Raw genomic sequence first — 17,355 nt, 5'->3', positions numbered from 1 at the left:
TGAAACTATTCACACGGTAAGCCCTGTTGATTCCAAAGGCAGAAGGAGAGTTTCATGGTTTCTTCTTTCCCTTTATTGACTCCCATTCTCCTCCTTTTCCTCCAACACCACTATCAACATCATCATCATCATATCATCATCATCATCATCATCATTTTTTCACTTTTCCTTCATCTCTACTCCCACAATAAACCCCTATTTTAAGCCATTTATTCACCGATGTTATCTTATTTTTCTTTACTATAACTCTATGGCTATACTATTGAGTTTCTATAGTTATACTATAGAAAAACAAGATAACATCTGTGAATAAATGGTATTCACAAATAAATATAGTTGCTATTAACTATCCTTTTATAGGTAAGAAAATTCAGGCCCCTCAAAGGGTCTAGATCTAGTGGTGATTCAAACCCAAGTTTAGTCCCAACATTGAAATGTATGCTTTTCAGTACATGCCACACCAATTTCGGTGGTGAGTGCAGCATCTGAGGTGTCAGTAGCTTGAATGGGGCACTTTGTAAACTGCTGCAGATCACTGAAGCCTCAAAGAAAAAGGCCTAACACATGATGCATTAATAAGCTTCTGAATTAGATGAAGGATGGTGGCTTACCCAGTTCTTCTTTTTCTTCTTCTTGGAATCAGCATCATTACCACTGCCAATACTGGAATGGCTTGTGGCACTGTTGATACTAGAAACACTTTCAGAGGAATGCTGCCTTCTGATGCGAAGATCTAGCAATAGAGAGAGAGAGAGAGTATCACATTGGCTCATGAAGAGTCTCGATCTGAACAAATAAGTCTTTTAGGTCTTTTGAGAGGAAGTTCTCTAATAAAGGTCAACAAGGATTTGTACAGATAATTTCAATGCAGTTTTGGTTTTAGAAGTTTAGTACAACCATATTTGTTTTAATTAACTGAGTTATCTACAGTAAGATTTAATGGGAATCTCATATAAGTCTGCAGCCCTGGCAGTTTAATTAGTTCTGAGTTTTGTCTAAAATTAAATGCTATGCTAGTGATTTTTACTGAATGCCTGGATCAAAGAGCTCTTCCAAAATGATTTGTTCTGAATGATTACTTTCAAGGAGTAAATGGAAACTCATAATAGAATGAGAATTAATTGTGCCTTTTTAATATTTGTGCTTCAAATACAGTTACTAGAGCCAAATGTATTAACTTCCCATTTCATAGAATCATACCATATTAGAGCCAAAACAAACCTTGAAGTCATGTAAGCACATAATCTCACAGATGAGGAAACTGAAGTGAAAAGAAGTTAAGTAACTTAGCCAAAGTCAAACAGCCAATGAAAGGCAGATCCTCCAAAGAAAGCCTAGGTAGAATGAGTTTGTGAGTTAAACCGTGGACATATTTAAAACAGTGCAATTCTTCCAATGTACCCCTACTCGCTGCCCATGACTTATTACAGAATAGTAAAAGTAACACCAGTAACAAATAATAATAAAACTAGGTTTTACAATATGCTTGATATGCCCCGGAGTATCTAATTTTATTATTAAAGCAAACCACTGAAATTAGTTTAATTACTAAATGTAACTTTCACATGGTCACATAGCTGAAAAATAGTGGAGCCAGGCTCAGCCCTAGGCTGATTCTAATATCCATTGTGTTAACTGCCATGTATGCACCATGTGGTATGGCCTTGCTTAACTTCTAAAAAGCAAGCAGTGCTTCTTTAGTTAAGATATTTTGAAGAGAACAGCATTTGATATTTAACCATGTTTAAAGGTATCTATTTCTTTTATACAAGCAGCTTATAGATTTATAGTTATTAAAAATAAAACAAACTGAATTTTTTCCTACCTAAAATGCATTAGTATAGGTATTACTGAGACACTAAGAAAATTTACAAAATTGTGCTTAAGGTCACACTTGCTTTTAGTCAATTTCCATTAATATACTTATTGTCATCAAGGCAGATTAGGCAAGCAAAAATATCTCAGTGGAAGTTGTAAGATGTCAAAATTTATTCTAAAGCTGACAAAGTTTTCATAAAACTAGTACCATAAAATCAAGTCTTTTCAACTGACGGATTTACTGAACAGTAAAAATGATCCATGGCAACAAAACTATAATTGGTTGCTTTCAAAACATATAATAAATATGTATGTATTAATAGATATGTAATATATGTATTTACATACATATGTATGTGTGTGTATATGTATATCCTCATCATCATATACATATATATCAATTAGTCCCTTAATTTTTCTCCTAAGGCAATCATGCTGAAAAATTTTATAGGAAGAAAACACATAGAGCTTTTTTTTTTAGAATCCCTAGAATTCGTCCCTTAAAATTATTTTAAAAAGTAGTGATGAGAACATTAACTGGTTTTGCATGCTAAAACATTACCAACTCCTAAACCTAAATCAAGGTATTCATGTAGGAGGTTTTAATTCAACAATAAAGGAATCTGGTATCCTTTAACCACCTATTATGGAACTCATATAAATAGACAATAGAAGAATATGTGTAGGTATTTCTTCAGGTTTTTAATTTTTGCTGAGATCAGCCATTAGCTTTTTGAAAAAGATTTCCCATTTGCTAGCTCGTTCCTAATCATTAACTTTCACAAATGGAAAAGCACACAGTATTACAGTATTTCAGAATTTTTATTATATCCCAAATTAATAAACTAACTGTGTCTGACTTCTTTAATACTAAAATTTTTAAAAGATAGGTAAATTATTATAATCATAGGTCAAAAGTAGTCTTTGGAGGTATCAGTTACCTTCACTTACAACTGCATTCACCAGTAAAGATTAGCAAAGCCATAATATTAATAATATTGTGAAATGAAGGAAATGCATTTTACCATTCCCTAACAATTTCTTTTTTAATACTTCTAAGTATTTAATTCAGTACATGGGGCATCATAAAGTTCAGTAAGGAATAGCTAACCAAATGAATATCAGCAATCCAAATGAATGGAGAAGCCTATTTTTAAAGTGAAATTTTCAGGTACGTGTTTGTTCACTTGTCATTTTCTACCTCTCATCCTCTGCGTCACCACTGCCCCAGTTCAAGCTATCAACATAACCTTTACAGCAAGTATTGCTATTGAACTTACTCATCTTCAAACCATTCTATAAACAATAGCTAGAAAAATCTTTTTAAAAGGAAAACTTCATCATCACTCCCCCACTTAAGACTTTTCAATAACTTCTCACTTTAATAAGAATAGATAAAAATCCATCTTCTAAATATGGCCTACAATCCCTCAGTAATCTTGTCAGTCCTTAACTCATCAATCGTGTTCTTCTTCTTACATGTTTGCTTCGTAGTTTCCTTACATTAGTTCCATAAGGGAACTAATTTATTTTCTGCCTCAAAGCTCTTTTGAAATGCTCCTCCCTCACGACTTCTAATGTGATTGACAATTATTCCTTGGATATTCACTTAAATATTACTACCTTAGAGTAATCTTCCCTGACTATGTAACCTCCAGTGGGTTCCTTGGTACCCTCCTTCCCTATGGTACCCGTTATTTTCCATCTTAGAACTTATAACTGTTTTGGTATACATGTTCAGCTTCACCAATGATCACATACATTCATTTACTTTCTGCTCTCCCACTAGACTAAAAGTTCTATGGAGACAAAGACCGCATCTATTTTGTTTACCATTATATATTCCAAACCTTATATAGCATACGGCATGTGGTATCAATCAATACATAGTGTTAAATAAATCGATTCTGATTTTTCATTTACTACAACTACGTTTGCCTATCATTATTTCTAAAAAATATTTAGTGCTCACAGAACTTTAATACATGTGTTATCCAACTGTATTTGGTGTATCTTAAGGAAAAACAATTCTATATTTACACAGAAGCAGTGACTTAGAAAGCAATAACACATTTTGAAAAATAAAGGTAAAATTTTCTAGTACCTTCAACTTTCAAATTTCTTATCACAAATATTATATTTGCAGTGGATTGTGAGCTCCATGAACAAAGGTAATTTTTTAAATCTTTGTATTTTAAGATCTGATAATGCCTAGTACTTAATAGCAGGTGTTTACATATGTTTCTAAACAAACAAAAAAAATTTATTATAGACTGTAATTATTTATCAGACTTCATTAATGAATGTGATGCATTAATTTAGAGAAAACAGAAAACACATTCACAAATTGGTGTGTGATTTTGTGATAGTCTGGCCTGTCTATAAGACTGTTGCCTCATTCCACATATATCTTCTAAAGTCATATGTTAAAAATATACATTATATAAATATTTTAAGGGTCTCTAAAAGTGAATTTCAATGTGATTTCCAAATATAAATTTATATGCCATACTATTACCTTAATAACCCATGGAAAGACACATAATTAGTCTAACCGACTATTTTTTCCATGTAATGTCAATGGTCAATGTGATAAGAATCACTCTGTGTTCATTAAATTTAATACAGAGTTTTAATATTACAGAAATACAATCTAACTATCTTGTATACATTCAATCCTTTATAACCGGTGGTTTTTATTACTTTTAAAACCTAGCAAATTATTTTTTAATATTTATTGGTCGATGTAAACATTAACTGGTATTTTTCACCTTAAGCACCACCCCTCCCACATTTCTGAGCAAAGGCATTCCAATTTTTCAATTTCAGTAGACATATTCAGCTACCTGTTGCCTAAGATAAAAGGAATCCTTTCAGCAAGTTTCACTTCAGTGACTTGTGCTGTGTTAAAGTAAGGATTAAGCCTTTTTAAATCCCTTCTGGACCTATTTACAACATGAAGATTTAGAACATAAGCTGCTTTATTATAGCTCTAAGATAAGCTTTAAATATGCAGTAATTTTCCATGCATCACATAAATCACTCCCCCACATGGAAAGTTGCTAAATTCTTGAGAGAAGTAGCCCCTACAGAACTACTTTGTCCTTCAATTTAAGCACATCTCACTTTATGTAATTGTTTTCTTAAAATTTAAATTGAAATTCATTTAAAAATTACTTTATTCTTCTTTTAAAAATTCAAATAAACCTCTTTTATGTTCAAGACATCATGGGCATCCTGATGTCTTTCAAAAGAGTGAAAAAACAAGCTCTACTATTGTAAATCAGGAAAGACATACCTCAAATAAAAGGCCCAAAGTATAATGTAATTTTAAGAAGGGAAGTATTGCTACTTCCAGAAACATATCACAGGGGACTTCATTCAGTGTAGGAATCAAGAAAGCATATTTAGGTTAACCGCTACAGTGTCTCAAAAAGTTTTTATGCTGATCAAACAAGGTAGAATATTCTAAATGGAATGAACACAATTCATAAAGAACTTATGAAGAATTGAAAAAAATCAGGATAGCCGAAATATGGAATATACAATGCAACAACAGAACAAGAAGTAAAGTCTGTATGTGCTTCATCGGGCACATAGTTGGTTATGAATAAATATTTGTTAAATAAATGAAGCTGGTGAAGAGAGATTATGGCAAGTTGAGGAGTCTGTATTCCATTCTAAAGGCAATGGGATACCTGTAGATGTGTTTCTTAATGACTGTTCTGGCTTCACTGCGAAGATTGGTGTAAAGCAGGATAAGATTAAGAAGAGGAAGGCTATTGAGGGGTTTGTGGTCATGGTTCAGGAGAGAGGTGATGGAGGGTGAGAGTAAAACCAGAGAAAAGTGAACCGATCCAAGAGATACTTAAGGAGTAGGATCAATAGATCTTGGTAATTTGTTCCATGAGAAGAGGAGGAGTTATGAAGAATACTTAGATTTCTGGCTAAATGGAAGGATGGTGGTGCTATCCACTGAGGCAAAGAGCACTGAAGGAGCCGCAGGTCTGAGACAGAAGACAAGTTAAAGTTTGGAGATGTTGGTTTTAAGATGCAAAACAGACATTCAAAGATATCCACATGGAGTTCCTTCTTGGTAGCTCTATATACAGAGCCTGGCCTGCAGACCTAGATTTGACGGTTACTAGCTATCAGTACATTAATACAAATTACAGCTAGAGTATGAGATGATTTTCTATATATTTTTCAACAGGATGCATAGAATCATAATGTACAGAAGCATAATGGAAGAGAGCTTAGGATATCAACAATTAACAAATGGATACAAAAGAGTGAATTTACAAAAGAAATACTGAAAAAATATTTCAAAGGAGCAGAAGAAAAACCAAGAATGTGTGATGTCATGAACATTAGAAAAACCAAATGTTTCACATAGGAAGGAATGAATATCAGCATCAAACACTGTTTCCATGTCTGTCTAATGCAATCAGAATTTTAAATGTTTTACCAAATTTAGTGTCATATAAGTTTCTACCGATCCTGGAGAGCATTATTTTGGTGGAGTGGAGGGAAAAGGAGCTACACTCCAGTGGTCTAAAGATGGTTGGTGGCTGAAGACATTGAAAGAATTAATAAAATTTTTCTCAGAATTCTTCTGGAAATGAAAAGAGAGATAATAAGGCATTCATGTTTTAGGCCAGGATTTTTGAAGCTGGGAAAGAGTTGAGCACATTGAATGCCATTGAAAAGTGCCAGGAAATGAGTAAATAGAACCAATGTAAAGGAAAAAAAATGACACAATATTAATAATGAGCATTTCTTCAGGGGTGAACTCAGGGGTAGGGGCAGTGGCAGAAATATTTTTATTGTTTAGAATTGCTTAAGCATAGGAATAATATAAAATATACCTACCTTTCGCCCATTGTTTCTATTGTTTTAAAATTATCTACAGGAAGTGTACCTTTTTGTAGGCTCCATCCAGGAAAAGTTGTTCCCAATGCCCATTGCTTGCTGTATCATCATATTGACTATTTCATTTTTATATACAGATCTAGATTATCATACTCATTAATGGGTTTGTTTTGCCTGAAGTCAGATATGCATGTATTAACCAACCACTCCATCTCCATCTCCACTGAATCAAGTGGAGAGATGTGTATACAACCATAGAACCAAATTTCTTAAGACCAATTTAAAAATTACTTGATAATGAAAGTCACTATCCTAAAATTCTAGGATTCTGACCACATTAATACCAACTTGTTCATTATAAAAGGTAGTGACACTGAGTAAATGCAGTTTTACTGTAATTAGTAAATAAAATAGATGCCTATTATATTGGGTGGAAATGAAATGATTTCTAAATATACCTTTGGGAGGATGGTCTGGACCATTCAGCGCTCCCTGAATAGCCGCCTGGGCAGCAGAATTCTGAGCCTTCAGCATTTCAATGGTTTCTCTTAGTTCTATAAGTTCAGACTCCTGTGAAACAAACAGAGTTTGGAAGCTTTAATACCTAGAAAGAAAAATAAAATCTCCTTGCTCATAGTTGAATTAAAAAGGTTTGATTTTATGTAGTAACAACCTCCTGGAAGATTTGGATGCTTAGCTGAACTTGTCAAGTTGTACCTAATAACTTCTTTCTTAGCTAAAGTAAAGGAGGTGCTTGTTTGTTTTTCTTAGTTATTGTCTTATAAAAGAGAAATGAATAGTCTTTATTCTTTTCAAAGGGTGGGACCCAGAACTCACCAGTACAAAGTAAAACAGGATATCACACCACTCATTTCAGATCACATACTTACTAATATTACCTATGATTACATTAGATACTTAGATATCACTATTGCACTGTTGCATTGCATTGTATTTATTGTCAACTAAAAACTTGAAGTTTTGTCAAACCAATGATTTCAGATTTTGTTTGAAGTATTTTGTGCCTGCAAAATTGATTCTTTGTATTTAAGTGTAAAACCTGGAACTTACCCCTAATTCTTATTAAATGTCATCTTACTAAATTCTGATGCCATATCAAGGTCATGTTACATTCTGATACTTTTTCATTCAATAAAACTCCTAAGATGGAGACCTAGTCTCACCAAGCCAAAGCAACACAGGAATAAAGTAAATAGAAATATATGTATTATACAATTTTTAAATAATAGTTAAATTACAAACAAAGCAGCTTACAGATCAAGTTTTAATAAAGCATATATTTTCTTTTTGAATTTAAAGTAATTGTAAGATATGTCCCAATAAAATACTTGCACACATTTGAACTTTCATAGTTATTTAAGTGAATTGTTTTATCAGAAATAACTCATTTTTGGAAGATAAAATAACTCAGAAAAAGATAGAAAGAAAAAGAACTGAGTGTTGCTTCAGTATAGACCGAATTTCCATTAGAAGCTCAGTAACAAGTATCTTTCATGGTGGTAATATAATCCTAAAAATCAGATCTTTGTCAGTCTCTTAGAGGGGGAATTCCTTGGTAATGTATTTGTCATTCATCATTCATCATTTCCTTTAGCATCTTTGGCAGAAAGCCAAAGAATCAGGCTTGGGTTCTTCATTCTCTGGTAAATAATTTATCTTTACTCAACGTCTCCCAGAACATGTATTTTAAAAAGATCATCAGCAGCGGCCTTTGCGGAAAATTGCTTCATACATGGGAATATCCATTGACTATTTTAACCTTAGACACTTAAAAAAAAAAGATAGATGATGCTAATTGACGTGATATCCAAGTTTGGAATAGATACCTGGTACCTCATGTATCTATTTTCATTGCATACCTGACATTTTCCTGATAAAGAACACTTAAATTTAAAACAACCAACCAAACCTTCTTATGGACTTTCAGTAGCTTATGAGTGGAAGAATCTCTCATAATGAAAAATCAATAGTAACCTCCTAAATTTATAGATCAGTCTTCAAATACTTGACTGCAATTCACTTCGACTATATTTATTATCAAAGAAGAATATAATATTTGCGGGAAATTTCCAGTGTCATAACAAAAGTCTGACCCAATTCATCATAATGACTCAGTCTCTCCAATTTTTATATTCTGTCCATTGCCAAATTAGCAACAGATTTTACCAAAACTTAATATATTTTCCATTTAAAAATATCCCCCAAGAAATAAAATATTTACTGAAAATTTATTCTGCTCTTACTGGAAATTTATTCAAAAAGAAATAAATGGTACAAAGTGGAATCATATAATGTAAATATTAATTTTACAACATAAATACTAGAATGCAAATTAAATTCTAATTAAAATCAGATTTTTTCCCTTAAATTTAAGATCAATTATGACTGTACTATGGATTAAAATCTGTTAAAACATTTGCCTGTAGCTTTAAAGGAAAAAAGTGGAAATGAGACCTCATGCCAACAATGTCAAAAAATTAAGCTTAGCTTTGAGTTAACTGACTTATTTCAGTGTCAAAACATTCAGCTTTTCACGAGAAATCTCTTATAAAACCTGTTTTCAAAAAGATAAAATGTAGAACATTCAGGCAATGTTGCTTTTTCAGAATATCATGTTTAATGTGAAATAGAAAAATCATCACTTTCTAATTTTTTTTTTTTTTTTTTGAGACGGAGTCTCGCTCTGTCACCCAGGCTGGAATGCAGTGGCCGGATCTCAGCTCACTACAAGCTCCACCTCCCGGGTTTACGCCATTCTCCTGCCTCAGCCTCCCGAGTAGCTGGGACTACAGGCGCCCGCCACCTCGCCCAGCTGGTTTTATTTGTATTTTTTAGTAGAGACGGGGGTTTCACTGCGTTAGCCAGGATGGTCTCGATCTCCTGACCTCGTGATCCGCCCGTCTCGGCCTCCCAAAGTGCTGGGATTACAGGCTTGAGCCACCGCGCCCGGCCACTTTCTAATATTAATTATATTTTAAAAAGCAATAGATATTAACAGGTTAGTTGTTACTCAATGTGGCATAATATATGTAAAAGGAAGAATAACTAGTTAAGAAATGTATCTGCTATATAACTTGAGAGAATCATATCCATGAAAAAAATTAGTTCAACCAAATTCATACTGCTATTTCTTTAGAACTTTATGAGTATAAGCAAACACCTATAAAATATTCCATAGTCTTTGATTAAAAAGATAGCCAAATTCTACACTGATTGACATAATCTGTTCAAACCTACACTAGTTATCTTTGCATATTTGCAAAATTCCTTCCTTCTCTCTCATTTCAGTTAATGAGATCTGCTCTCACCTTGTCACTCAAGTCGCACCCATCTCTTTTCTCTGAGCTTTCCATAAAATTTTCTTTTTATTTAAATATCCTACCTCACTGTTAAAAGCCATGGTAAAATGTCTCCACCCTTGTGAAACCTGTTTTCCTGTCAGAAAAAAAATGAAAATGTGCTTCGAGACTATTTAATGTAGTTTCTTTAGTTGTTGATTAATATACTTTTTCACCTGATTTATGATCTCCATAAATATTGGGATGATTTTGTTGAAATGTTCTGGTCTGCGTTAAACAGATGTTTCTCCCTTGAAATAATAACATAAAACTTCAACTTTATTGCATTTTTTTTTTTTTTTGCAAGAGGGTGTCTGATCACCTAGTGAGTGGGGTACCATATAAAAAACATCAACAACTTTATTAGTTATTATAACCAGGGAGTCTTATTTTGGCTAAATCAGTGGAATCACCTCCTTTGGATGAGAACAAAGTCAGCTTTTTCTTTTCTCTCTTTCCCAATAGTATGATAGAGATAAGCATAAAGAATTTTAAAATAAAAACTTAACTGAGACATGAAAATTTTTCAATAGTTTATTTCTAGTCTTCATTTTTCTTCTTCATAATCAAGGTTACTGTTCACATTTATTTTTTAAGCTGTATTTTTTCAGGTTTCTATAGTGCATAGAAATTGTAATGTGGCCTCCAGACGCAACTAAGAATTTTTATTTTATTTTATTTTTATCCATAGTGGGGAGTTTGGATGAGGTATATGATTAGAAATGAATTCCTGAGATAGCTAACTATAACATCATTAGATATTCTAAAATATTTTCATATAATTTCTTTATGTTGAAGGAAAAAATAGAAGATACTCAAGTTTTGAGAATCCTTATTAATCATTCAGAAAAAAACTGAAAAAAATGTATGTGCCATCAAGATATGGATTTAAAGTCTACTCTTCCAATTCAGTCATTTTCAGTTTCTTATTCTCATTAAATACTAAAGAGAACATTGAGGCTGGGATAATTCTGCAAAGGATTTTAGGAATAAGATAATCAGATCATGTTTTGTTACTTCACACTTTTCAAAAATGATAGATATTTTAAAACCTAAGAACCAAACTAAGATTTCACTTTCCTCCAATGAGCTATTCAAGATAATGATACCTCCAACACTTGCTGACCTTGTAAAGTTCTAGTTTTCCATAAAACTTTCTCATGTTAAAGAAGCTGAATGGAGTCAATGTCTCTTTTCACAGTTTTATGCATGTGTCTGAGACTAAACAATTCATTCAGGTCAGGCTTGAAATGCTTCAAAATAAAATGATCAAATTTTGTGTCAGAATAATAGCCTTTCCTGGTGGTCTTTCCAACCCAATTTCTTAACTATACTTGATTTCTTTCCAAATTTCTCAGTAATAAAGACTTTGTTGAGAATCTCATAAGCTTGGGACAATCTCATCAACAAATGTCATCAACTAACTTGACCTTCTAGGCAAGGCTGCTTAAATTTTCCACCACATCTGTCCTTTACGTCCTCATGTTGGCACTGTTAATCCCACACTTCCCAGCTCTAGTTTCCTCAAACAGGTCCTCCCTTCCCACTCCACCTTGCTTCTGAAGTCTTGCTAATTGTTCTACTGAAAGAACCTGACCATCCCTATTGCATCTAGTTTCAAATAAATTACATTCACCAAATACCAGTAGCGTAAGTAATTTGAAAATTTTAGATTCACATTATTCTATGCCCTAGAGATTAATGGATGCATCATCTGACTCTAGCAATATATATATTTAAAAACACTTCTAGATGGCAAATATCATAACGTAAATTGGGGAGAGTTAATGTAAAAATCCTATTCAACTAAATTTTTAGTTGCAGCATTATCTATTTTCAAAGATTTGGTTTCAAATTCCCTTATTTTGAAGGTTTCAATTCCTGTTTTGTAGTCACCCAAAAAAAGTTTCAGAGAGGTAACAAATGAGCAAACTACTAGGCTTTATTGTTAGGATAGTAGTCAATATCTGAGCTTCATCACTCATACAAGGGGATATTCCTCTGCCTGTTCTGACCTTCTAATAAGAAAAACCTCTCATACCCTTAACATATGTTCTAACTGCCTTGGCATGACAGCTACAGGGAACTCATTTGAAAGTCTTTTAAATTTTAAATTTTGAAATATTGAGCTGAGAATATAGCTTTAGTAAATTTGAACACAAGGATTTAGAAGTAGTTCTATAAGAATGTTACTTATAAAAATATAGTTTGCTGGATTCCTAGAGGTTGAGCCTTTCTCAACTGGCATTCTGTAAGAAAATTAAGCCCTGCACAATGATTTAGTAGCAATATCCTTGATTCTGACAAGAGTGGTACATAGCTAGTACCATTCTAGATGGTGAGAAAAGAAGTTATTTCAGCACATATAGTGGATGCCTCAGGGCATCAGGTTTAATTTTTTTCATATTCCTGGTGAAGAAGTGCTGGTGAAGAGACAAGGATCTGAAATCAGGATAAAATTCTTGATCAAACCGTGTCAATATCATAGTCTACAAGCCCTGGGTTAGGTACAGGGTAATGTCTAGAGATAATTTCACTCTCAGCAAGCATATTAACAATTCTCTTGATTTCTACCTACTTACAGACTGACTGACTTACAGCATGTCTTCTTTTAGCAGCTATTGGGAATACTGTTTAACTTTCAGAAAATGCTGCCAGATTGATCACTATTTTTTTTTCTTTTTTTGTAATTTTGATTTTTTTGAGACGGAGTCTCTCTCTGTCACCCAGGCTGGAGTACAGTGGCATGATCTCGGCTCAGCGCAACCTCCACCTCCGGGTTTCAAGCGATTCTCCTGCCTCTGCAGATGTTTCCTTTCAGAATGCACGTGACATTGTACTGAGTCTAATAGCATGATAATTTTCTGCCTTCTGAGTTATTCATACATGTCTTTTCTTTCTTACCAGGCTATAAGTGTACAAAACCAGTGTTCTGGTACACAAATTTGGCAAGAGAGTCAGTGTTATTTGGCATCAGGAAATAGGAAAAGTGTTAGGAGTGAATCCCTCTTTATTCAAGAAAATTATTTTGGTCTATAAATCAAACAAAAATTTTGATGTAGCTTCAGGCTATTAATGCCACGTGATTGCTGAAAATCACACTGTGAAGCCCAAATACTAGAATCTGAGTCTTAATTTAGTTTATCCATTTTTAAAGTATGTAATCAAGAACATGTAACCACCTTGGCCTTTGTTACTTCATGTTTTAGCTTCCAACCCAGTTTCTCAATATCCTCATTCTCAGCTTTACTTTTTTCGGTAGTGCTTATCATTACCTGAAATTCTATATGTTTTAGTTATAGGTTATACATATATTTTTAAAATTTGAGACAGAGTCTTGTTCTGTCACCCAGGCTGGAGTGCGGTGGCATGATCTCGGCTCACTGCAACCTCCACCTCCCAGGTTCAATTGATTCTCCTGCCTCAACTTCCTGAATAGCTGGAACTACAGGTGCCCACCACCATGCCCAGCTAATTTTTGTTTATAGTAGCGATAGAGTTTCACTATGTTGGCCAGGCTGGTCTTGTACTCCTGATCTCAGGGAATCTGCCTGCCTCAGCCTCTCAAAGTGCTGGGATTATGCGCATGAGTCACCACACCTGGCCTGTTTTAATTATATTTTTATTATCATCTGTCACCCTCCTAAAATATAACTTCAATGATAAAGAGAGACATATATATGAGATATGTATGAGAAATACAAACTCAGTGAGGAATATTATATATATGTATAATATGCTTTTAGAGTTCTAGTAGATATCTATGTTTATAGATATAGACCTATATCTATCATTCTATATCTATATTGTCTGTACTGTTTTGTCGTTAGAAGAGCACAAATTCAATATAAACTTGATGAATGACTAAATAGAAAAATGAACCTTATAACTTGGGGAAGGGAGTTTAAGAATCTCTGCTCTATGCTTCACAAGCCTTTTCTCAGGATTGCTGAATCACCAGAGAGCAATATACCCTTTTATCTCAGCTCCCTGAAGAAATGCCTTTAGTGAAATATGATTAAATGTTATGCCCTTAGCTTTTAGAGAAATGTCTATTTGAACAGTGATTTTGTCTTTTGTTATTCCATGACCCCAATTTAAAAACCTTGGCAATAAATTCGTCCTTGAATTTAGTGCCAAAGAGTTTGTCTCTTCAGTCTAAATTATGTTCTTCTGGCCAGAAAATGAGAATAAAACATACCTAGCAATCTCCCTTTGTACCTTAGCTTCCTTGAAATTCAATTCAGTTCAGTTCCTTGCAGTAGCAATTATCGAGGCTGAGGCATATTGTCATATACATTACTCTACTGGTTTTAATTAGATTCTGTCCTTGAATTATACAATTTCATATTGCAAATAATTTTATAGGCTTTTAAATATCACTTTGAGAATAGGCAAGTTATAACCTCAAATTAATGAACAGTTAACCAAGACTGTTGTGTGTATATAGTTTGCAATTCAAAAAGAAGTTCTTTTATTTTCAGTTAAAAAAGTGATAAGGCCAATGAGACATTCTGATATCTTCTGAGAAAATTTTATAATTTTGGCAATGTGATTTTAAGGATAATGTAGACACGTTATTTCTTATGTCATAGAAATTATTTTTAAATATTCGGGCATTAATCATAGGCATCATAAGTTAACATACCTCTGCATTTTTTTTACAGTTTGTATGAGAAAATTCACTTACAGATATAATAGAGTTCAAGAAAATATCTGGTGGAGGACAAAAATTCTATTAATTTGACTTCTTGAAGATATTGAGACTTAAATTCTAACACTCGCTTCCAGCCATATGTTTGGTATATGCCCATTGAGGAATTTGGTGTTATCTTATAATTTTCAAGGGAAAAAGATAAATGTAAAGGAAGGTAATATTTTTTGATAGCCCCTAGCATGTGACATGATAACAGTATCTGACTTACTCCTCATAGTGATCCTACAAGGTAGTTATTATCATCCCCACTTATAAAAAGGTGATTTTGAGGTTCAAGAAAGGTTAGATAAACTTGCTCTAGATTACTCAGCTTTTAACAGACATAGCCAGGATTCTCATTCAAGAATACTGAGGCCCAGTGTTTTGATTCTTTCCCATCAGCTGCTCTAAAAAGCCTTGTAATTCTATTTGCTGGGTTATTATATTACATAGTGAAGTGACAAGCTGTAGCAAAAAAAGAAAAAGAAAAAAGAAAGAGAGGGAGGGAGAGAGAGAGACAGAGAGAGAAAAGAAGGAAGGAAGGGTAGAAGGGAGGAGAAAGGAAGGGTGGAAAAGATGCAGGAAAAAGAAAAGGAAAAAGGAAGAAAAAAGGAAGGAAGGAAGGAAGGAAGGAAGGAAGGAAGGAAGGAAAGAAGGAAGGAAGGAAGGAAAATGTATGTCTCAAAAGGAGTTTGTTAGCTCTGCTAGAACAGGGTTTCCAGGAATGGATAATATTCTCTCTCATAGGCAGGGTATATGGAGAATATGAGAGAGAATACAATGTGCTAGTCACACCAGGCAATTATAAGAATATTCGATTTTCTCCTTTGATTTCATTGAACTGTTCATTCTGTGTTTAAAAAAATAAACTTTTGTAAACTGACAAAATTTGATAATATATACTAGTTTTATAAAGCTAATTACATACCTTACAGAATCTAAATACAAAACTGAAGCCATTCCTATGGATAAACACATTCCTGAAAATACCCAAAGCTTTTTATATAATGAGTCTCTTTGAGAATTAGATGAAAGCTCTGGACACCTGATCATTTATGCACATGTACAATTTTTACACACACACACACACACACACACACACACTCCATACAATTCCAGAGGCTTCACCTATCTCTGATACCCACCCAAGGAAGTTAAGGCCACTGAACTAACAGCAGAGAAATAAGTTAACTGGTCATCACAGCAAAGGTAACCAGGCTTTCTACGCAGTATGGACCTTTTTAGTACATTTGTCTTTTGAACTAAATCCTCCATTCCTTTCTTTTTGGTATTCCTTCTTTCATACCATAAAATCCTTTAGGTTCATTTTAAACATTTTGATATAACAAATGACTTTTCTTCAAAGGCAACATCCCTAGATGGCAACTAGTTCTTGTTATTTCAAGATTACACAGGATTGGCCTTTGTTTCACAGCTGCTGTAACCTGAAGTCCCTTACTTGGCAGAGTCCTAACATCTGTCCCAGGCATCCTTCCTGTGTGTCTTAGCCTACAGCTGTGCCCTATAGCTGGATTTAGTGACCAGTACTTGTGAAAGTTCTTACCAAAGTGTGATTCTTGTCAACTGCATAACAATTCGCTCCCAGAATATTCTCTTATGTGACTGTTTCTCTATCTCAACACTCAGTATTCTTTCACTAGTTCCATCCAGAAGACTGCCTAAAAAGAATTTTGTGTGCCTTTGTGTGTTTCAATGTGGAATAAACTGATGAAATCTTTAAATTAAAATCTGAAAAGAAAGTTATTATCATTGTTGTAATTTAGTATAGAATTGAATATTATTTTACTATTCTTTTTTTTTTTTTTTTTGTCTTCCAGGCTGGAGTGCAGTAGTATGATCTTGGCTCACTGCAATCTCCGCCTCCTGGGTTCCAGCGATTCTCCTGCCTCAGCCTCCTAAGTAGCTGGGATTATAGGCAACTGCCACCATGTCCAGCTAATTTTTTTTATATATATATATTTTTAGTAGAGATGGGATTTTGCCATATTGGCCAGGCTGGTCTTGAACTCCTGACCTTAAGTGATCCACCTACCTTGGTCTCCCAAAGTGCTGGGATTACAGGCATGAGCCTCTGCACCCAGCCTGCAGTATTATTTTTAAGGAGCTTCAGGTATTATTTAAGAATCCTATGCAATTTGCTGCCTTCTTTCAATCTCCAGTGGCAATTTCTGAACATACCTTTTGTTCCGCTGTCATGGTTAGACTTTGCAATCGGCCAGTCATATTCCCTAAGCTCTTTTCAAAAGCTGCTACAAGGTGTGCCTGTGAACAGAATGGAAGAAACATAGTTTAAATGTCAGAATCTTTGTGGATGGAAGAAAAGCTTTCATTTTACAAAATGCTTTATTTCATGTGTTCCAACTCTTTAAATACTATGACTATCATAGTTAGCTCTGACTGGTGACTCTTCTTTAACACACTTTTTCATTCATCTTTTCTAAACTTTGTCTTCCTAAAATCAGTGTTCAGTCTCCTGACATTTAATGTGAGTTTAACTTCTGAAAGAAGATAGTATTTTGCAAGTAATAACTCCTTCTGATTTGCACATCATGTAGAGATTTGACACTCAAAATGCCAAATATAAAGTTC

General features: G+C 33.8%; 1 protein-coding gene across 2 annotated transcripts in view; it reads right to left on the bottom strand.

The window, feature by feature from the left end:
• NAV3 (neuron navigator 3) overlaps window positions 1–17,355 on the bottom strand; it is a 374,287-nt gene that overhangs the window by 37,211 nt on the left and 319,721 nt on the right. For both annotated transcript variants that reach the window (XM_023194757.3, XM_023195381.3), the window contains exons 23-25: window positions 16,945–17,028; window positions 7,149–7,260; window positions 612–733 (exon numbers count right to left, since the gene is read on the bottom strand). In XM_023194757.3, coding sequence (XP_023050525.2) covers window positions 612–733; window positions 7,149–7,260; window positions 16,945–17,028 — 318 coding nt within the window. The remainder of the gene's footprint in view (window positions 1–611; window positions 734–7,148; window positions 7,261–16,944; window positions 17,029–17,355) is intronic.

This window comes from Piliocolobus tephrosceles, chromosome 10 (genome assembly GCF_002776525.5).
Source record: "Piliocolobus tephrosceles isolate RC106 chromosome 10, ASM277652v3, whole genome shotgun sequence".
Taxonomy (NCBI): Eukaryota; Metazoa; Chordata; class Mammalia; order Primates; family Cercopithecidae; genus Piliocolobus; species Piliocolobus tephrosceles.
The sequence above is the reverse complement of the archived record's forward strand: the minus strand, read 5'-3'. Positions and strand labels throughout refer to the sequence as shown.